This window comes from Haliotis asinina, chromosome 3 (genome assembly GCF_037392515.1).
Source record: "Haliotis asinina isolate JCU_RB_2024 chromosome 3, JCU_Hal_asi_v2, whole genome shotgun sequence".
Lineage (NCBI taxonomy): Eukaryota > Metazoa > Mollusca > Gastropoda > Lepetellida > Haliotidae > Haliotis > Haliotis asinina.
This window is the reverse complement of record NC_090282.1, coordinates 53,265,640-53,288,021: the sequence shown is the minus strand read 5'-3', so window position 1 is coordinate 53,288,021 and position 22,382 is coordinate 53,265,640. Positions and strand designations below refer to the sequence as shown.

Below are 22,382 nucleotides of genomic sequence, written 5' to 3'. Positions count from 1 at the left end.
GTTTTACACTCATACTTTACGACAGGGTGTATTCAGTATAGATTGCGTAAATCTACACTCATAAACACTGCCTTTCGACAAATCTGCTGTGGATGTAATTAATCAATCAGTGTGTTATTGGTTAATCCTTTGATCGATGTTTGTTTTTGTAACCCAGCTCACCCTCTTGCATCACTTACATGCACATATTACATAACATGCAATGCATTTGCCACTACAGACCTTAATTTATAATGTTGAGTATTTACTTGAGTATTCTTTGAATGATGACAAATTACACGCGTAGGTTTATACCATCAAATACGAGTTACAGCAAGGAACATGTAATCTCTGTGTCGCATGAAGTCTGAAAACACTTTGGGGCTGAAATTGTTTTGAGGATACCAATGGAACTTCGTTGTTACATAAGAAATGTACATAGGTATTTGCTGTGTACTTGGGTAAATGGGTATAATCAGGTTTCTTTTACGTAAGAAAATTTTCAGATTTCTCTACCAATGGCAAAGTTGTTGTCATTAGTATACGGATTCAGATAAGTCAACTGTGTTTTTCATTATAATAGATAATAAACCAGGGTTGTAGCTACCAAGAATTTACACATGATGTTTGCTTTGACAGCTGGGCAACCCTCAAAACTATCAAATGTACGTGTATGTAGACATCATATTTTCATATGACATGATTAAATATCAAGGTAAAAAAAAAACAACCAGAAATAGGATCAAATTGGATCAGTAAGTATACCAACCAGGCATCAGAAAAAATACACCTCTGGGATATTTTGTTACAATCAGACAAGGAATACCATGGATATTTCTGAATAATGGCATATAATGGCCATGCGACCTCCTCACTTTTTGGGGTGAAGAAATTCTGCTAATGTGGACAGGAGCCCAGTCCCTCCGTCACTGTCGAGGGAGTGGGTGCTGACCAATTTGCTGCTTGGTTTCGTAATTAGACTGTTGCTGAGAAACATTATTCGCTCCGCACCAGTGCCCCTTTAATACTGATGCAAAATTAATCAAAATGCATTACACAAACAGAAGAATATGGCAATCTAAGAACTAAATTATGTATCGGATAGGGACATCCAAATCGCTATTACCCTCTTTTTGATGTAGTACACTGGCATCTTTTCTTACAAATTGTGAAACTACCAAGAGGTATCCTCTCACATTGGGGAACTTTGTTTTGGAATAGTTTGGTTCACTGTGAACAAAACATAATGAAGATATACTGTCCGTATCCACAGCAAATTCTCTCCATGTGATCTGAGTTACATTGACCTAAAGTAAACCATAGCAGAGTTATGCCCCCTTATATTTATATGTGCATGACCTGTCTGTCGACGTTTGAAGTCATAGAAGAAAATCGATTTTTATCCCCAGGGCATGTAATGCAGGGGGATATAGTCGACGCCTCGTCTGTCTGTCCGTCCCTCATCCGTCCGTTCGTAATCATTTTGTTTCCGGAGCATAACTCAGAAACTGTTCAATATTTTTAGACCAAACTTTATAGATATAGTAATCTCAGCCTATGGTTGTGCCTTTTCCTATTTACAGATTTTTGGCATTTACATTTTTTTTGTTTTTCCATGGAACATTTTGGTGTTAGTCTTATGGTGGGATGGGCTTCGTTTCCGGAGCAGAACTTAAAAACCGTTCAATATTTTTCTGCAAAACTTGGTAGATATATCAGTCTGAACCTATAGTGGTGCCTTTTGGTATTTACAGGTTTTTGTGATTGATTATTTTCTTGGCTTCCATGGAAATGTTTCAGACATAGTCTCCAAAGTGAGATGTGTGTTTCGTTTCCGGAGCAGAACTCAAAAACTGTTCAGTATTTTTTAACTTGGTAGATATATCAGTCAGAAGTTGAAGTAGTGCTTTTTACTATGTACAGGATCTTGTGATGTGTTATTTTCTTGGTTTCCATGGAAATGTTGTGGACTTAGTCTCAAAATTGAGGGGTGGACTTCGTTCCCAGAGCACAACTCGAAAACCATTTCATATCTTTCAACAGATCTTGGCAGATATATGAGACAGATCTTGAAATTGTGACTTTGCTGGTTACAGATATATGGCATATATAATTTTCATGAATTCCATGGAAACAATTCAAACTTAGTCAAAAAAAACAATGAGTAACTGTCAGATTATTTGTCCTTTAAAACATATGGGGGCCGGGAGGATATGTCATCTTCTGATGACTCTTGTTGACATTTATTGCAGGTCATTTTTGATTTTGTGAGTATGACGTTATGTATTAGCACATAAATCCATTTCATATACACTTGTCATTCAGATATGAAGCTGTATTTTCTTCAGTCACACTTTCCGTAAAGATGCCAAATTACAAAAAATCGTAGCAGAGTGCTTTTATTGGTTCACAATAAAAAACTGAGAAATTTACTGTTTTTCAACAAACACAAAAGTTTTGGACAACCTTTAGCAGTGTCTATTTCTCCAACCCCTGAGGTAGCCACCGTTATATTTATACCAACAGATAGGAAATTAAATATTCTACATTTCTGTGCAATTTTATAGCCGTACGCAGATCCAGGACCACACGAGCGCAAATCTCACACAGCGTTCACTTTTCAAACCTTACGAAAATGTGCGCCTGAAAAAAACTCAGCCTCCAGGGGGTTAACAACCTGTATGTATATTACATGCCAACTTCAACATGGATAAGTTACCAACCTCAACATGGATAAAACAACCATTTTATATTGTGTTAACTCATGTCAGTTATGGTTTGCTTGAAAGATATGAATTTTGAGTACTCAGGTCTGATTCCAAGTTTGACATTCGAGTATTTGAGTCCAAGTATGTGGACTGAAAATGAACCCTACTCCTTTTGTATCTTTTGTAGGAGCCAGTGAATCACATGAGACTAGTGCTTACAAAGGCAATCTTCCAGACTTCTCAAAGAGAGTTGGTAAGTTAATACTTGCTCAGAGTGTTTGAGTCATCAGACTTGGTTCGGGTCATCAAACCAGCTGATGATGTGCTTAAGGCTTCATCGTCCATACAGACAATGCTCTCCAGATTATTGAAGAGAAATGTTGAGGTTACGCTTTGATTTGGACAGACTCCCCATTTTTTATCCACCCGGCATGTAATGGAAGGGGATATAGTCGACGCCTCGTCCATTCGTCCGTCCGTCGCCCATCCGTAATTATTTTGTTTCCGGAGCATAACTCAGAAACTGTTCAGTATTTTTAGACCAAACTTTATAGATATAGTAATCTCAGCCTATGGTTGTGCCTTTTCCTATTTACAGATTTTTGGCATTTACATTTTTTTTGTTTTTCCATGGAACATGGTGTTAGTCTTATGGTGGGGTGGGCTTCGTTTCCGGAGCAGAACTTAAAAAAGCGTTCAATATTTTTCTGCAAAACTTGGTAGATATATCAGTCTGAACCTATAGTGGTGCCTTTTGGTATTTACAGGTTTTTGTGATCTATTATTTTCTTGGCTTCCATGAAAAGTTTCAGACTTAGTCTCAAAATGGAGGGATGGACTTCGTTTCCAGAGCAGAACTCAAAAACTGTCCAATATTTTTCTGCAAAACTTGGCAGATATTTGAGGCAGACTACAAAGTCATGCCTTTAGCTATTTATAAAGTTTGGGCATATTTATTTTTCCTGGTTTCCATGGAAACAATTTGGCTTTAGTCTCAAAATGGACGGATGGACTTCATTTCTAAAAAGACATTAAGTAACTGTCAGATGATTTGTCCTTTCAAATATGTGGGGTCTGGGGGGATATATCATCTTCTGATGGCTCTTGTTGATTAAGTGATAGCTATTATTGGAGTAAAATGTCAAGAGTTTTTAGTGATAGTTTTTATGGGTCACATTTCGTATCATCAGTAACAGTATTTTATAAGCATGCTTGTTAAGGTAGTGCTTTAAAGTTGCCTCCCTTTAAGCACTCTTCCATTGGGTGTGCATTTTGACTGTTGGTAAACACGAGGCCGATCATGAAGGTTCCATACTTTGCTGGAATGCTCAAGAATCAGTGCCTGTCTATATAATGTTTTTTAGTACAAAAACAAAATAACATTTGTGAGGATCCACTGTCTGTATGATTCAGATCAGTGATCTGTTCTACAATCAATTTGATTCTGTGGATTCAGTGAGCACACCTTACAAATGATTAATGTCTCAAGAAAATGATCTGTAAATCTTACGAAATTGATACATCACTAATGTTCTGATTTATGCATAAATATAATAATCCTTTGAATGTTATCATAACAAAATCTCTCCTCTGTGTGTGCGTGCATGCTTGCATGAGAGAGAGATTGATGTGTTGACGGGACACACACATGGATTTACACTCGGAGTAATATTGGTATTGTGTCATCATTTGGCCTACCTACATGCCTCTTCGCTATCGTTGACCAGCATTCCAGATTGTAGAACTGTAGAACTATTTAGTAGAACTGTTTCTCAGTGAAAACCAAGACTTTAGTCAGTTCATGTTATATTTGTGACCCATTACTTTAGAATTGTCACAGTTGCATAGTACTAGAAACCTCTACTGTGAATCATTGTATCTTGCTCTATACTTGGTAACCTGTTCACAATGAGGGCCAAGCATCTTCTACATCACCTACACGGACAAAAGCTAGACCCTTTCTTCTCTTCGCTAGCAACCTGAACTCAGTATCTTACCTGAAGGTCTAAGCGAGTCCAGGTGCTTGGATGTTCTTTGACAAGATCTGGGCAGAATGAAGAAGCGTTAGTGGATCTGGACTAGAGGGAAAACTTCAATTGCTGCATTGGCAATGGCATGTTCAGTCAAAATTGGTTGCAGATTGAAGCTATGGGCAGCTGCTGCTTCCTTAATGTAACGGAACATGGTGACCTCCTTGGCCTTTGTCTTGTATGGAAGAATGCAATAAACTAAGTGTCCTTGAACTTCTGCATGAAGAGTGTACAGCTGGTAGAAGAGATGTGGAGCCGAGTAGAATGTGCTGTCGCTGTAGGTGACATCCGCATCAGTCGGGAACTCCAGGCGGGCAGCAGTGGTGAGGATAAGGGTTCTTTGTCCCAGGGTTTTGATGTCAGCAATCAGAAAGTCTTCACCCCAATCTGTTCTTGTCCTTTCACCCCCATCAAGATTAATTTCAAGTTGTTCTAACACCCAGTCTAAGTAATATAGCCACAGTACTTTTTGTTACACTCCTCTGCTGAGTAACAAAACCTTACGAGAGGTTGCATCAGGTAACATTTGAGACTGACCAATCAGAACACAGCTGTGGACATTCGCACATACCTTTTGAACTTTTTATCTTGAAAAGGTTCATACCCAAACGATTCTGAATGCTATTTAGCATACACTCGCTTCAGGGTGATGCACATGTTACAACCATGACAACATTGAGTAAACAGTCGCTGAAAATAGTGTTTTTGGCAATATTCAAGGATGTCATCTTGCGGAAATAACAGCTAATGGTAGCAATATCAACAGAAACCCCAAAGTGTATATACTGCAAGTCAAATAACTGTGTTATATGCAGATTTTTGTTTGTGGAGAGATCTGTGTCAGTGACCTGAATATTTGGAAGTCCCTCCGATCCCTAAATAGTAGCCGTTGTCTGATTGGTTAAATCAATTTAACTGTTTCGCGTTTGATGGGATGGCAATAGGTACCTCAAAGGTTACCTGATGCGACCTTCTACTAGGGTTTGTTAGAATTAGTGGTGGTGTGTGAACAATATCACTGAGACTAAGTTTACTTAGACTGACTAATACCTTTACTCACAGTCTTATAATTAATAAAACAAACAGATGATACTTCATTGCAAACATCCAATTCCTCACCTGAAAACCCTTTAACATGTAGTCTAATCCAAGACAAGCCGAACCCTTATTATTTAACTTCGACTCTCCCAGTGTTTTGTTGTTAACGTGGTCTGAAATTCGACCGATTAGCTCAGAACCACTCAAGCATGATTTAACGGATAGCCACTGCTGACTATTCAAAATTTGAAGAAAGGCCATAACCAAAGGTACACCCCATACAGACAAGTCCTGAATGTTTAATTATTTCATGAAGATATTGTTGAAAGAATGCAGGTGTAAATACATATCATGTATTGCAACGTTTTATGTAATTTTGTTGCAAGTTTCTCGTGTAGACCTTTGGCGGCTTTCACAGTTTATATTTTATCAACATATGCATGTGTTCTTTGTATTTAAGGGATGAGACATACATAAACAAATTCTCTCTCTCATGTCATTGGGGCAAGAATACCCATTACCATATGGGTGGTGGAGTTTCATGGTGACTCGTGTGCGTGATTTTCCGGTTTATGGCCAATGTGAAGTGGGCCAACATTCTCATTCAAGAATTATTTGTTTGGATTGAGAACTGGACGCCATTCTACCATGGGCCAAAGACTGACTGACCAGGTTACTAATCATGAAACTCTTGTACCACACAGAACCATGGCTCACATTGCTGATATTGACTTGCATCGAAGGGATGATAGACCTATTCATTGTCCTATACTATGGGAGTATCCAAGAGGACTCACCAGTCAGACAGATCAAGTTGATTTAATCATTGGATTTTTGGAACTAAAGATGCAGGAGGATCTCTGGGTTTTTTTCAAGTTCAGATGTTAAAGTTTCAGAAAACACATCAGAATACAGCAGTGTTGGAACAGCCCTGGAGATTTGTCCTCTTAACCCCTAACTGTCATGGTGCAACTCTTCTTAATGGAAGTTGAACTAGTTTGGGGGGAAAATTTATGAGAGTACCACACAAAGATTTGAACATTCCACCATCAACTTAGCACTCACTCACTCAGGCTGACACCAAGATTTGAAGATGTGGATCCAGAGGGGAGGTGCACACTTTTTACATGGATATTGTACTAAAGTGGGGTATTGTGAATGATTTGTAGAAAAGAATACAGATTTTCATGTTAACTTTCTTTAGTACAGAGCTCTTGCAAAGAGCCCTGTACAACGAACAATTTATCTTTAAGTTGTTGAAGGAGTACTAATTGGTTCAAGGCATTTAATCTTTGAATTACATGGTCTTCATACAGTGTATTGCAAGGCTTTTATTGTTAATTTCAGAGAAGTTTTGTTATGAAGAATGGAAAGACAAACCAGAAATGGTCCCAAAAGGGAGCAGCTACTATGAAGTAAGTTCATACTCAAAGATTGGTAACATTCTTTCTTTTGTTCACCACCATGTACATTTGCCCAAAACATTTTTACATGAATGTTTAATCTTATGATGATATGATATACAACAGTGACAACCTTGGTGCAATTTGGTATGGGATTTGCTTTTGTAGTTTTCATAATTTCTTCCAAAAGAGAATGTTGAAACAGTATTTGCAAGAACAATAAATCTACAGTCTAGAAGGGATTTCTAGATGTGGCCATAAAAACAGAGATTGTAACAACCCGACAAGTATAGCTTCTCATGCTATCATGAGAGAGAGGAAGCAAGTATCTTGGACTTGTGCATTAGATGCACAGCACCTGCTTTTTTAGAATCAGTCTGTGTTTTAGAATGAACCTGCCAAACACCAAAGACAATGAACATATCAGCAGATGGTCTATCATGTCAAGGGCGATTACAGAGACAGGACACAACATTCCCCATTGGTTTTCCCTTTCTCCCAGTGACCTTATATATTCCCTCTGATAGATTATGAGCTTCATAACCCAAGCTTGTTTCAACTTGGCTAAATCATAAATCAACATCATTACATGTTTGTCAGATAAGGTACAATGGATATGAGAATTATATAATAGTGAAGGAGAGTAAATAGGCTCATAATGCCCCTGAACAAGTCAGGAGTTGTTTCCACTTGGAAGATCAGTTTTCAGTTCGTAGCGAATATAGATGACTGCAATGAGACAGAATTCTGTCAATTGTGAACCATGTTCATCTGATTTTAGGGAGGATGCCTGCACTTTATGTCACTTACATGGCATCAAGGGTTTTAGAACTGCATTATCTATGGCTGAATCAACATTTACACGTACTTAGGACTGTTCGCTGTGACCTGTTCTGGCTTTTCACCAAAAGTAACCTTGAGTTTTTTGTGGATTTTCTGCCACACGAAATCAGACGTACATATTATGAAGACAACACTTATCTCTTGGCCATGATCAGTTGATCATCAGTGTACACTGAAAATCATGCGGTTGCAGAATACTTTTTTATAAAACAAGGCTATTTGAAGTCAAAATGCCCATCCATAAAATCCTTTTGACCTGTTTTTGTAACAACAATTTGATTTGAACATCATTATTAGATTAGCCATGTCTTTTCAGAAGAACGTAAGTAAGTCAGTGGCAGAACATCATTACGCATTATACTTCACATCCAAATGGCCATGGTGCACAAATGAGATTCAGTGTTCTTTGTGCATTAAGAATGTTTCTCATCTTTTATTTCATGAACTGGCTGATAATGTATGATGAATCACACGAATTAGTGCAGAACAAACTGCAAAAAGATAATGTTGACTGTCACTAATGGAAGGTTGTAGTATTAATTTCTTGGATTTCTTCACTAGAATGTGTTGTAGTGAGAATATTCTGTCATGTTATGCATCAAGCGTTCTGTATTTTCCAGTGTATGAGGCATTACCAAAATGAGGTGTTTTAGAATAAAGAAAACTTTTGTTTTTGTTATTATTTTTATCATCACTCTTTTATTAGTTATACAATATTGAGAAACTTTATCATCATCTTATGTCCTTCAACTGGCACAGCTCGTTTCGGTATATTTATATCTAACATACCCACAGAAATATAAGGCTTCTCATGAACACCTGATTTGGCCTCAATTCATACTACTAGAATAAAGTAAGAGTGCATTATTTGATGTTATGACTTCTTTTAATGCAAAAAGATAATAACATGATTTGTGATCTTTTTCTTAATTACTGTTTACAGAGCTCCAGATAAGCTGAGTATTTACATATACAGTCATCCCTCACAATAACGCGCTTCGCAATACCGCAGATTCGGTTAAACCACAGGGTAATGGGTGGCTGCCACAAAAAGAAATGTTGAACTGCGATCATACTCCTTCACGAAATCGAAAATTGCTCAACAAATCTGCAGTTGCGCTCTGGCCTATAACGTAAACTAGTGACATTCAGTCCGGATTGCAACTGGCATCCATTGTTTTTCAGATGCTTAAAACATGCAGGGTTTTCTCAATAATAATCATACCTACAGCGAAATAGCATACTGTAGTAACTTACGAAAGACAAGCTGTAGATATGCTGTAGAAAAGTTGAAATATGCAAGAAAATTATATGCGAACATATTAAGAAACACTGAATATGTCAATACATCAATGCGTATATACCCAATACATCAAAATCATGTTGTGTATTGTATCAAGTTAATCGAAACAAACCTGGAGTTTTTCTATATATCCAATTTTTCAAGGCTAAAAGAATCTTGAATAATTCTAAACACAATTTAGATGCGACAGAGAGAAAACCAATCATAGTTTGTGAACCTTTCAGTGATTGGCCCATGTGTAAATGGCAACCAATCAAATAGCTGTTTTCTTTCTATATGTCCTGTAAATAATTGATACTGTCAAGCAAGCATGGTTGAACATTTAAACAAAATAAGATATGTAAATTTGTTTACACTATAAATAGAAAACTATTTTATTTGAGCTGTTGCTGTGCTTCACAATCAGATTCATTTGACAATGATGTCTCAGAAGAACTTGTAACATCAGTTATTAGTTGCATCAAAACAGATGTACATGAAGACACGTTATTTGTTACAGAACAAGTGGATAAAGCTGTATTATTTACTAGTATTAGGTATAATTTAGCATGATTAGTTATTCATCTTTAAACTGGAGGTCTTTGTCCTATCTCTATTATTGAATGAAAAAATGTTGCAACAGTGTATTTGAAATAGATACCCAGATTTTCAAAATATGGTGGGTATCAAAATGCATAGCTACCCACCTGAAATTGGAAATACCCACTTAGTTTCACAAGTATGGGTATCATGCTCACGTGGCCAAAAGCGTATCTGGAGCTCTGTGTACTGTTGACAGGATATATTGAAATCTGTATGTGGCACTCTCTTGAAAAGTGATGTTCATACAGATGAGGTTTCCAGTATTTTGAAAACATCTCCAGAGAGATGAGATTGTGATTCATTGGACACAAAAATGTCTGACCACCTAATCATTCCAGTCTCCAGCATACCCATTTTGTATTTGCTGTGGCATGACGTTCATACAGATAAGGTTGAAATTAACATGTTTTCCACAACTTTCACAAGCGAGTGAATAATCGAACAAATCAGTTTTCAATAGCAGGTGTCTGAGCTTCAGGTGTAAAAAAACATGCGAAAAGTAAGCTCATTGTTTGCAAAGTGCTTTGCAACATGAATATCCAAGTTATTTTTACAACTAATCAAATAAGCTTTATTTCATTCGATGTTATGTTATGCACAGTTACTTATTCACACAAGCATCGGACAACAGGAAGATTTTGTGAAATGTTAGATATGTCAACAGCCAATAGAAACCCTTGTCATCATATTCATACTACTGTACCTGGACAAAGGGCTCTCTAAGACAGTATTATTGTCCCCGAACAAAGGGCTCTCTAAGACAGTATTATTGTCCCCGAACAAAGGGCTCTCTGAGACAGTATTATTGTCCCCGGACAAAGGGCTCTCTAAGACAGTATTAATGTCCCCGAACAAAGGGCTCTCTAAGACAGTATTATTGTCCCCAAACAAAGGGTTCTCTAAGACAGTATTATTGTCCCCGAACAAAGGGCTCTCTAAGACAGTATCATTGTCCCCGGACAAAGGGTTCTCTAAGACAGTATTATTGTCCCCGGACAAAGGGTTCTCTAAGACAGTATTATTGTCCCCGAACAAAGGGCTCTCTGAGACAGTATTATTGTCCCTGGACAAAGGGTTCTCTAAGACAGTATTATTGTCCCCGAACAAAGGGCTCTCTGAGACAGTATTATTGTCCCCGAACAAAGGGCTCTCTAAGACAGTATTATTGTCCCCGGACAAAGGGTTCTCTAAGACAGTATTATTGTCCCCGGACAAAGGGCTCTCTAAGACAGTATTATTGTCCCCGGACAAAGGGTTCTCTAAGACAGTATTATTGTCCCCGGACAAAGGGTTCTCTAAGACAGTATTATTGTCCCCGGACAAAGGGCTCTCTAAGACAGTATTATTGTCCCCGGACAAAGGGCTCTCTAAGACAGTATTATTGTCCATGCTTGAGCTTCCTCTGAGTACAGACTCACCAGTCACACACCTGGATATGTTTCAGCATGACAACCGAGATGACAATACATTCTTCCGACGAGGAAGAGGGAGGGGACGTCTTCTTAGCAGCCGTTCTCGAGGTACTGCAAGAGGATTTTTCCAAAGAACTTCTTATCAGCAAACCTATCAGACTCCATACAGCAAGAATAAACAAATGGGTGTTGGACAGAGATACCGCGGCAAGCAAGGATACAATCATATTGAGGAGTCTCACTCTATGGGGCACAAGACAAGGGACAGAGGCCCCCGCAGTGGTGAGTAGACAAAATCTTCTACCTAAAATACACACCTTGGTAGAGGATATGTACATCTGTCCAGATGATACTTACAGCTACCTAGAAGATACATCTGTATAGGTGGTACTTACATCTACTTAGAAAAAGAACTTTTGTCATTTTTGTCAATTGTGGTTATCTAAGTCGACAGTAGATGATACTTCTCCTCAGTGGATTGTAAATCATGTGCATGAATATCAAAACGATGTTGATGAAAGTATGATCTTTTCAAATTAAATTGTCTCCTACCTAGATGAAATTTATAGTTAGACTTTGGCGCTAAGAGGCTTCCAAAGGTTGCAGTTTGTATATTTTATTGTTAAATACCACATTCAGCAGTATTCCATGTAGGTAGTCTGTAAATAATCAAGCCTTGACCAGACAATCCAGTGATCAGCATCATGAGCATCCATCTATGCACTATGTATAGTATTCCCAGAAATTATTGAGAATCATGTTGCGTCATGTAACTCATTATGTTTATTAACTTCTGGCGTTTTACTTGCATAAACATGTTAAAACATAATTCTTTTACAGTCTCAGTCTTGTTTTAGTACTTTGTTAGACCTCCTCGCTCAGCAATGCATGCCTGAATACGCCTAGGCACACTACCCATCAAAGTTTGTAGGTAATCGTGTGACAGGGTATCCCAATATTGGACCACCTCGGCCTTCATATCTTCAATATTTCTCAGTCCCTTTTGGTTTATTCTGTCCTTCATGACTCCCCACACATTCTCAATTGGGTTTAGGTCTGGGCTGTAACTGGGCCAGTCTAAAACTTGAACATTTGCGCCCGACAACCACTGTTTTGTGTAGTGCGCAGTGTGTTTTGGGTCATTATCATGCTGGAAAATCCAATCATCTTCATACAATGTTTGTGCTGTCGGAAGAAGGTGACCATTTAGAATGTCAACGTATCTTTCTTTTGTCAAGTTTCCCGTGAAAACACACAATGGCGTCACTCCGCGAGCCGATATGCCACCCCACATGTGAAACTTCGGGCTATATTTTGGTCGCTGGTAGATAGGTTTGACAGTATCTTTGGTCCAAATTTTCACACAATTAGGGAAAAGCCAAACAGTACTTTCATCCGAAAAGAAAACATTATCCCAATCTTGATTTTCATGAGCCCGACACCAGTTTAAACGTTTTTCCTTTTGTGCATCTTTCATTTGCCCCTACTCACAATCTGCCCAAGTCTTCGGTGATCCACAACACTGAATTTCCTAGGCCGACCTGCCCCTGCTTTGTGCTCTATCCCGGTTCCTGTTTGAATATTCTTCAAAGTTCTGTGACCCGTGAAGGTCCCGGGGTAGAATAGGCCTTCAGCAACCCATGCTTGCCATACAAGGTGACTATGCTTGTCGTAAGAGGCGACTAACGGGATCGGGTGGTCAGACTAGCTGACTTGGTTGACACATGTCATCGGTTCCCAATTTCGCAGATCGATGCTCACGTTGTTGATCACTGGATTGTCTGGTCCAGACTCGATTATTTACAGACCGTCGCCATATAGCTGGAATATTGCTAAGTGCGACGTAAAACTAAACTCACTCACTCACTCACTCTTCAAAGTTCTGTATACAGGAATACCATGTCTACAAGCTAACACTTTAGCATCAGCCTCACCCCTTTCAAAATCATCTAGAATGAGCTTTCTTTTCTCTCTTGCTGTAAATTCTGCCATGTCAACACAGGAAGCTGTCTGCTCAGACAAGGGAGACAACTCTTGACGTAATGAGCTGCCTTCTAAGCCTTCAAGAGTTGTCTCCCTTATTTAGTATGCTTAGTGCATAGTGAAAGCCCTTTTTCCAATCTTAGCATCATTAGGAAAAAAAAACAAAGATTTTCTCAATAATTTCTGGGAACTCTGTATGTGATGATGTGTCAGCCAACTCAGCAAGCCTACCCACCTCTTACGACAAGCATGGGGTGCTGATGTAAGGACCGCATCTAGCAATACTCACTCATTCACTTTCTGAAATGAGGATGATTTCTTGGAAATACTGCAGATTTTGTGCCGTGATGACAGCCAGAATAGAAATTTTCATGTGAAATGTAGCATTCCAAGAATTATGCACATTGGTGGATATTCTTTGAGATTTAGTCTGCACATCTCTTGTCTGTCTTGGCAAGCCCATCATGATCTGTTGTTTGCCCACTTAGTTTTGCTTCATTTACAAAATGGGCTGTGAGTTTCTGTTCATGACCCACACTCAATGTGCTATTCATGTATTGTTATATCTGTTGTCTACCATGTGTATTGTTTTGGAATTTTTTTTGCAGGTTTCGATCACAGATTTGACAAAAGGGGCTCAAGTGAGCATGGAGAATGGAAGCATGACATGTATGATAAATTAGAGAAGGAAGAAGACAACAGACCTACAAGTACCACGTGACAGATTGTTTCCAGTTTAAATTGTTCAAATTGCATCTAAAGGAATGCAGCACAGACTGAGCATTCACCAACAAGCAGCAAATAATTGATTGTATTTCATCAGTTGTGCAGTCCTATGGTTTTAGACTTTGTTTTGTTTTCTTAAATGTCAAGTTTTATAGCTGTGGTACATTAGGTACTGCTTTGTATTACACTTTCCATTCACAAACAAGTTTTGTTCCAGCAAGGAACTGAGCAGCCATACTGACATCATATTTTTAAAAGTGTTTTTTGTGTCCTAGAGCACTATTTGCTGCGACACAGATGCAATTTTCTGTAGGCTGGATGAGTCAAGGCATGTGTAGGATTGTTTCAAACCCAGATACCAATACACACAAGAGAGCCATGTTGTTTCAAAGCACACAGTGCGTGGATCTCCTAGGGATATGGCATTTCATGCATGTCTTCATAAAACAGCAAGTTACTCGGGGTCAGTACATAAGTACTTCAGTAGGTGTGAGATCAGAAACATCAATACCTGAAAATTCACAGCGAATGTGATTTTAAAATATTTTTGCAATGTTCACATAAGTCTTATACACATAAATGTTTGAGTAGTAGAATGTATGACATGTTGAATGTCCATTTCATCCTCTTTAATCATTTCCTAAAGGGTTTACTGTAGGTCAGTGAAACTTGCTATGTGTCACCATTTGGCATTTTCTTGAAGTACTGTCACCCAGTATTAAAGGTCAAATTCACCTTCAAGGTCGAAGGCCACAACTCATTTGTATGAAACTCACTGTGAGTCAGTTTCACTCTTTTGTGTTCTGAAGCAACTTACACCTAAATTTCTAACCAAAAGTAAACAATCATGTCATGACAATACAAACTGAAGATGAAAATAGTTTGCTAATGTACATTTGTTGAGGTATGTTGAGGTTTGGAACTTTTCAAAATGTTTAGCTTCAGACATGTATTTATCCATAATAGAAGGGATGAAATTACTCAGGAAATGCTCATGTTAAGGTACTAAACTAGGTTGTCCATCATTTGACATTTTAGGGATCAAATATGAATATAGATAGGTATGTTTCTGGGCGGAAAGTTTGGAGGCATTCAGGAATTAGGAATGCCAGTTTTTGCATGTGCTCCATTTCAACTGATACTAAAATTAATTGCAAAACATAAGTGGGTCTTTACTGTTCTCTGATACACAAACTCATCTGAACTGATAGCCCAACAACGATCTTGTCCGTTGTTTTTGTCGCTTGCTGACGTCTGTCCATCCATCAACTTTTGCCTTTTCAACATTTTCACAGACACTATGAAGCTTATTTGTTTGACACTTTGCAACCATCATCTAAATGCGTTCATTATATATAGATATCTTCATGGAAATATGATGTTGCCTAGTAGAGCTTTCGCTCGTCATGCCCAAGGCCCAGGTTCAATTCCCCACCTGGGTACAAGATGGGAAGCCCATTTCTGGTGTTGCTGCTGTCACATTGCTAGAGTATTGCTTCAAGTTGTGTAAAATGAAACTCATTTGAAATGATACTTTTACATGTACTTTACAATTTCATTTACTGCAAGTATGTGGTTTGCTGATATCATAAACTAAATCTTTGCTAATTATTTGGTTTGTGATCCATCTACAATTTTTGACTGATCTGCTTATACCAGTTTGTAGGCAACCTGTCTGAAAGTCAGCTTATGTCATGGCATGTTGAATGTGAGCATTATAAATGTCATTGCTTGTCTGACTTTAAAAACCTTTGAAACCAATGTAACTATATATATTTGCTGTCACCAGGGTTATGATCCAAATCATTGCAGATGTATAAAGTCAACAAAAATAAACACTTTACATTCGTTTCGAAGTCAATAATTTGAAATAATTTTGGAAAATGGGTTTGAAATAATGATTGTATTCAATTCTCTTGTCATTAAAGATGCTATAGCATACAGATCATGTTTGTCATGGAATTAGTTCCACCGGAAATGCGACTACAATGTCCATGATCAAAAACTGTGAGTCACAACTTACTGAAATCATGTCAATATCGGGTGTGTCCTCCATGGGTGTTCACAACTGGATTGGATGATGTGTCTGAACACAGCTTGGGGAATGCGCAGATATTGATGCCAGCATTCCTGAGGAAATGCATTGTTAAATTGGCCATATGAGGTCTGGCGTTATTCTGTTGGAATGTCAGACCTGGGCCATGAGCTGCCATGAATGGCAAAAGTTCTGGAATGAGCACCTGATCCCTGTATGCTGCCACATTAAGGTTTCCCTGGATGACAATGAGTCGGGATCAAGCATGACCGTTGATAGCACCCCAAACCATAACGCTACCGCTGCCAAACTGATCCACGTCCTGTACACAACAATGGGCATTGCATTCTCCTTGTCTTCTCCAAACTCCAACCCTTTTATCAGCAAAGGTTAATGTGAACCTTGATTCATCACTTAGCACAACCCTATTCCAAGGGAATGTGTGACGTAATGCCCTTGACAATGCATTTACCCATAATCACAACAAGAACCCTTTCAAGAAAAGTTTCAAAACACTATTTATTTTTGCTGAGTTTATGTTGAATGGCCTTGTTTTTGCTTCGTATATTTTTAACTATTGACTACATATTCAGAAGAGAGGTTGGAATCTGACTTACTCTTTCTTCATAGGAGATTCTTTTTATTCCTAGTTTGTCTTTACTGTGATGTCTTGGTATGGTTTCCACAAGAATGACTGAAACAGTACTTATCAGATACCCGGTATTGGAGTGTAAGTGAGCTGGTTTTACGCCACTTCTAGCACTATTCAAGAATATTTCACAGCAGTGGACTCTAGGAATGAGCTTCACATCTTGTACCCATGTGGGAATTGAATCTGGGTCTTCAGCATGACGAGCAAATGCCTTTAACAGAGGCTGCTCCATATTTAGCAAAACATGTCAAGTCATGATTTTACAGGCAACTATTACATTATATGCCATGCAGTGGGTTTAATGTATCTCCATTGGGAAGTAAAACTGTCAGAGTTCAGTGAGGCAGCCAAGAGTTATTTCACTTGATGGTAGGGGTGAAATGGTATACTGTAAGGCAACCCCAAAAATCGGGGCTTTCATACCATCATTTTATTAACCTTTTTAAACCTTTTCTAAAATGTCTAGGCACCAAATTATTTTTTTAGGCACCTAGTTATTCTCCAGAAGTAATTTCTCATATACCAAACACAAACAGACCGAACCAGAGCCTTAATGCTGCAGTATGTACTGTACCATGGTAAGGCATACCATTTCATCTCTGTCGCATGGTTGGTCACACATTTGACAATTCTTGTGTGTAACTACGAATGTTATTCTATAATTCCTTGAAAATTGTTGATTGGGCCTGAAGATACCCCCCCTATAAGGCCTTAAATGTAATAGCTGATAATTTGTATGGACCCTGTTCTTCATTCTTTTTACAGTTGTTGACTTGAGCACATCCTCAAACACCATTATGCATCTAGCACTCATGTAACAAGAACTGTTTGCATACAATGTGCCCAGTTTGTCTATGCACACTTTAATATTCTCGTCAGCTTGTGCCATGACTGCCATATACAACACCGTCATCGTCCCATAATGTTTTGTTTATTTAAGTGCAGTACAATGATGACATAAACCTTAAGCTATTTCCAGTTAAGGTCACATTGAGCCACTACACTGGGGAGGTTCTCTCTCACCCTCGTCCCCAGAGACTTGACTTCCTTCAAAAATATCAGTGATTCTGCATGTAGAATTGTCCAAGCTTCACCATCTCTTTCCTTGTGTTGTTCCTATGTCATCTACTTTGCCCTCTCTTTCCCAGGTCCACATCCGTCTCATTCCTATCCTGCAAACAAAGCCTGGTCCAAGTTACTACTGTTTCCACAGTATTATTTTGTTGCTAAGGTTTGCAAACGAACTATAGAAGCATTTAAGAATTTCAACCGGTCCTCTTGCAAATGTGTGTGCCAACATATGTATAGTTTGGCCACATGCAATCTGGAGTACATTGTGTTGTTACTCTTAACAAAACTGCTCCTCAAATGAAACTCATTTCCGAAAGTATATTTTAAATACCTTTAAATCACACTACTTCACTTACAGCTTCATATCACAATATCATAGCATTCATATGCAAAATCTTTTGTTTTGTTTTGTTTAAATAATTTCCTGTAATTTCATAACATTGCAAAGATGACAGCAGTGAAGTCTTTTGGGGCTTTTAGAACAACTTGGAGTAGCCATTACTACACCTTCATTTCTAATGGAGCATTGTCATGAGCAGGTTCAGTCCTTTTGTTTCTTCTTCCATGTCTTTTTTAAAGATTTTTGTCTTGAGTTCATTTTCTTGCATCCTAATTTCCTGGACTTCTGCAAAATCTCTTGATCCTGAAATGAAAAAAAGACAAATTAGCCTTTTGGAACATACTGACAACTAAGGTTCACCACAGGATATCAATATGCATGTTCTCAAACTGCTTCAGCACTGATCCCTAAGTTCTTTTTCTGTCAGAAGTACAAGCAAACTATGATCAATAGTGATTTGTGATTCAGTCATCTTCAAGTTGTTGCCATTTTTCACAGGTTGGTGTTCAAATGGTCTTGTAGATTCTGTGATGATGCATGTTCTGACTACAGGGAGACAACTAGTGTATCATTTTACATGATTATCATATATGTATAAAGAGATAACAGATACATACATGTCAGTGCTTACATATGGGCAAAGAGTCTAGTCTCATAGTCCCTGAAGCATAAAATTTTCCTGACCCCAGCCATTTACTGTAATGCTAAATATGCCCATACTGAAGAAAGCTGAGATTATTTGTTGAGTTGCTTGTTTATATCTAAATTATAAACGGACGTGCAATTAAAACACATAACTGATTTTGATGAGGAATAAGTGACAAAATCCACAGATTTTGATGCAAAATCATTTTTTCTTTATTACATTGGTAATAAAGCAATGATTATGGTTTTAAAAAAAGTTAAATATCAGCAAATGAGAGGTGTACAGAAAAGGTCAAACAAGGTCACCCCATAAATAATGTCAGTATCTTGTGTGTCCTCCATTCACCCTGATGCAGGCATTGAGAAAATGGGGCTGTGAGTCACAGAGGAAGGCCATGGAAATGTTCCTCCATTCTTGCTGCAGTGAGAGATCTGCAAGGTTGGCAGGTGGTAATGGCTGATGTTTATAAGCACGTCTCCCCAATTCATCCTAAAAATGCTCACTAGGGTTGAGATCTGGTGAAATTGCTGGCCAGTCCATCACAATAAGTCCAGCTTGCTGAATGAATGCTTGTGTCACCCTGGCAGCATGAACCTCAGGGTTTCATCAACATAATGCTATGCAGTTAGATTACCTTGGATGACAAGCAGATCACTCCTGAAACGTGTTGAGGTGCCCCAAAACCATCACACTACCACTACCAAATCAATTGCACTGACACATGGGCCTGCATAACTTCCACCATGACATCTGTAAACACACTGTCATTCCATCCAAAAATTACACACAATACCATGACTCAGCTGAAAAGACAAGCCTATGGAAGAAAAGTGGTTGTTGTTGCGTATACTCCTGTGTAAACTGACGTTGGACTTGGAGGTGACAGGGCTGAAGTACAGGGCCATGGGCGGGAATGCTTCCTGTCATCTTGTAATGACTGACAAGACAGCTAATGGTGGACTGGTTGACATTAAGGCACCTAGCAACAATATTCTGTGAAATACCAGCTTCAAGGAGTCCCAAAGCTTGTGCACATTAATGCAGATTCAGTCGTGGCATGTTTAAGACTGGCTACTGAGCTCTCTATATACGGACACACATATACGGCTATATTTCACACAAAGTGGATCTGAACTCAAAGAACTGTTCCTCATCAAATCTTGAACGTTCATTTCAAATATTCAGGGCATCATTAGTTCTACTCACTTATGCTTCAAACAATGATCTGAAAAACACCCTTGAGCCTGTTCATTGCAGGTCAGCATATATTTTCAGAGACTAATAGAGTCTGATAGATTTGATACTTTAATATGTAATCTTGAAGGGTCACAGGTTGTGACATAAATAGAATATTATTCAAATTCAGGATTAATTACTTGACTGCTTAAAGAATATATTAATAACAATTATTTTTGAGAAAATTAAAAGATCTAACTTTGGACAATTGAACAAAGTAGCCATTTTATTCAAATCTGAAAACAATATAAACCTATGATTATTAAGTTATTGGTGGGGAATACAGTTAAAATATGTCATACGTGACAGAAAAGGCAACTTTGCTTGTCGTAAGTGGCGACTAACAAAATCAGATGGTCAGACTCACTGACTTGGTTGACATATTGGTTCCCAAATGCGCAGATCAATAATCATGTTGTCGATCACTGGACTGTCCGTCTCTATTTTGTTATATGTTGAATAAATATGTTTTTGGATGGACAGATTGACACATTGTTTTTCAAGATACAGCTTGGTTGAATCTAAGCAGTACACAAGGAACATAGGTTGCAATGAAACACATATCACTGGAGGAATATACATTACAACCAAATAATACCTTTTTCATTGTAGGAATGTCTGGTTTAGGAAATGCATGTTGTTTCAAAACTTATTTAAGTGTAAAGAATTTATTGGTATGTTTTAGTTATTTCTGAAGTTGTAATAATAAACTCATGACATAATGCATGTACAGATGAGTGAGCCAATGTTGATTTTGGCCATGCTCCTAAATACATCAACATGTATTTCCTCTTGCTGTAAACATCATCTCTTTAGAAACCATACGACCAAACTGACCTGAAACTTCCCACAAATATGATGATAGTTGAGGTTTGAATCCTATTTTCACATCATCTCAAAGATAATGTGACCACAAATTAATGACAACTTGTAAAAGGCGTCACTGACATCTGAAAGTATTGTGAATCTGTACAAGATGCACACACTTGTTAGACTGATGAACATTGTGGCTGGCTGACTTACCTTTGATTCCTGAAGATGTTTCCTCTTGATTATAGCCTTCTTTTCCCCGAAGTCCTGTTCATCCAGTTTCTGTACATAATGCACAGTATAAAACCAACGAAGCAGAAACTAAATTTGTTTAAATCCTTTAAAAGATGTAAGGAATACTATGACTGGATCCAAAACTAATTTCAGCAGTTGTGGATGATCTTTGACAATATCAATCAATATGATGTGATAAGAGACAACTGTTACATACTATACATACCACCATTCTACCAAATTTGGAAGAATTTCATTTATCATTCTGAAGACCTCAAATAAACTGATGCACATAATTTGTCTGAATACAAATATTCAGTCAAATTCATCATGAGGGTCCTTTTCATTGGCAAATCTATCGTTTGTTGTGTTACTAATGAATCTTTAGCTAACATCAAGATGTATTCTCTTACTTCAGTGGATACCTTTGTGCAAACTTACCTCACTTCAAACTTGTGCTAACTATGGTTAGAAACATGATCAGATACCTTCTTGAAACTAACAACCACACTGTTATACAACCTATGTGGATAAACACAACTTGAGCCATCAGGGATATTAGGCATATGAACTCACTCAAAGGGTGAAAGTAACCTTCCATTCCGGTAATTTAAACTTCCCACGTTTGACACACACAAATGAAAACCCAACCTTGTTACAACTCTTTTAAAATCACAGGACTTCACAAAACAGCTAAAATACACATCTCCCTGACTGTTATTTAAAACAAATTACTTCAAGTAAAGGTGACTTACTATTTCTGCTTCTCGTCTTGTTACAGCCACCTCACTGAGAATGTCTATCACAGCCTTTTCATTTGTCTTGTACTCTGTCAGCTTTGCATCTGTGTTGTGTTGAAAGTGACATTAGTATCTGCTGCTTCAGCAGCATACATTAATCTACTGACTGTTGACATTCTTAAATTGTTTCAACAGCATCCTTCAGTATATACAGCCCAGACGTTGGCGAGATTGAATATCCCTCACCCTCACCCCTCACTTTTCATTTGCAGAAAACTCTCAGTACAGATAGTTCTTACAGGTGCATATGCTGTGTTAAACAACATATTATCTCTCTGATATTAAGTCTACAAGGTGGCATGCATACAGCGTGGTGTGAGATACATACCATAGCCAGAGGAAATAAACATCGTCAAGAAATCAATGTCACAAGTCAAGGATCACATACGCAGTAGACTCTTTCTACATTATAATTTGATCACATCTCATCCCAAACGAGTAGAAGCATCAAATCGTATCCTTTGATAAAAGAAGTAAAACCAAGCCAAACAATGTGAGGTTGATTCACTAATACCACTGACTGTGATTCCTACATCAGAACAACAATTAAT

At 38.1% G+C, this 22,382-nt stretch overlaps 2 protein-coding genes across 2 annotated transcripts in view; one reads left to right on the top strand and one right to left on the bottom strand.

Annotated features, from left to right (window-relative positions):
• The window catches only part of LOC137278158 (uncharacterized), a 63,856-nt gene extending 47,908 nt beyond the window's left edge, over positions 1–15,948 (top strand). The window contains exons 7-10 of the mRNA XM_067810331.1: positions 2,875–2,940; positions 7,103–7,170; positions 11,331–11,580; positions 13,890–15,948. Coding sequence (XP_067666432.1) covers positions 2,875–2,940; positions 7,103–7,170; positions 11,331–11,580; positions 13,890–14,002 — 497 coding nt within the window. The 3' untranslated portion in view covers positions 14,003–15,948. The remainder of the gene's footprint in view (positions 1–2,874; positions 2,941–7,102; positions 7,171–11,330; positions 11,581–13,889) is intronic.
• Positions 15,949–17,606: 1,658 nt separating this feature from the next.
• LOC137278161 (probable ATP-dependent RNA helicase DDX49) overlaps positions 17,607–22,382 on the bottom strand; it is a 31,933-nt gene continuing 27,157 nt past the window's right edge. The window contains exons 10-13 of the mRNA XM_067810334.1: positions 21,787–21,875; positions 21,011–21,079; positions 18,273–18,408; positions 17,607–17,866 (exon numbers count right to left, since the gene is read on the bottom strand). Of these exons, the coding sequence (XP_067666435.1) occupies positions 18,307–18,408; positions 21,011–21,079; positions 21,787–21,875 (260 nt within the window). The 3' untranslated portion in view covers positions 17,607–17,866; positions 18,273–18,306. The remainder of the gene's footprint in view (positions 17,867–18,272; positions 18,409–21,010; positions 21,080–21,786; positions 21,876–22,382) is intronic.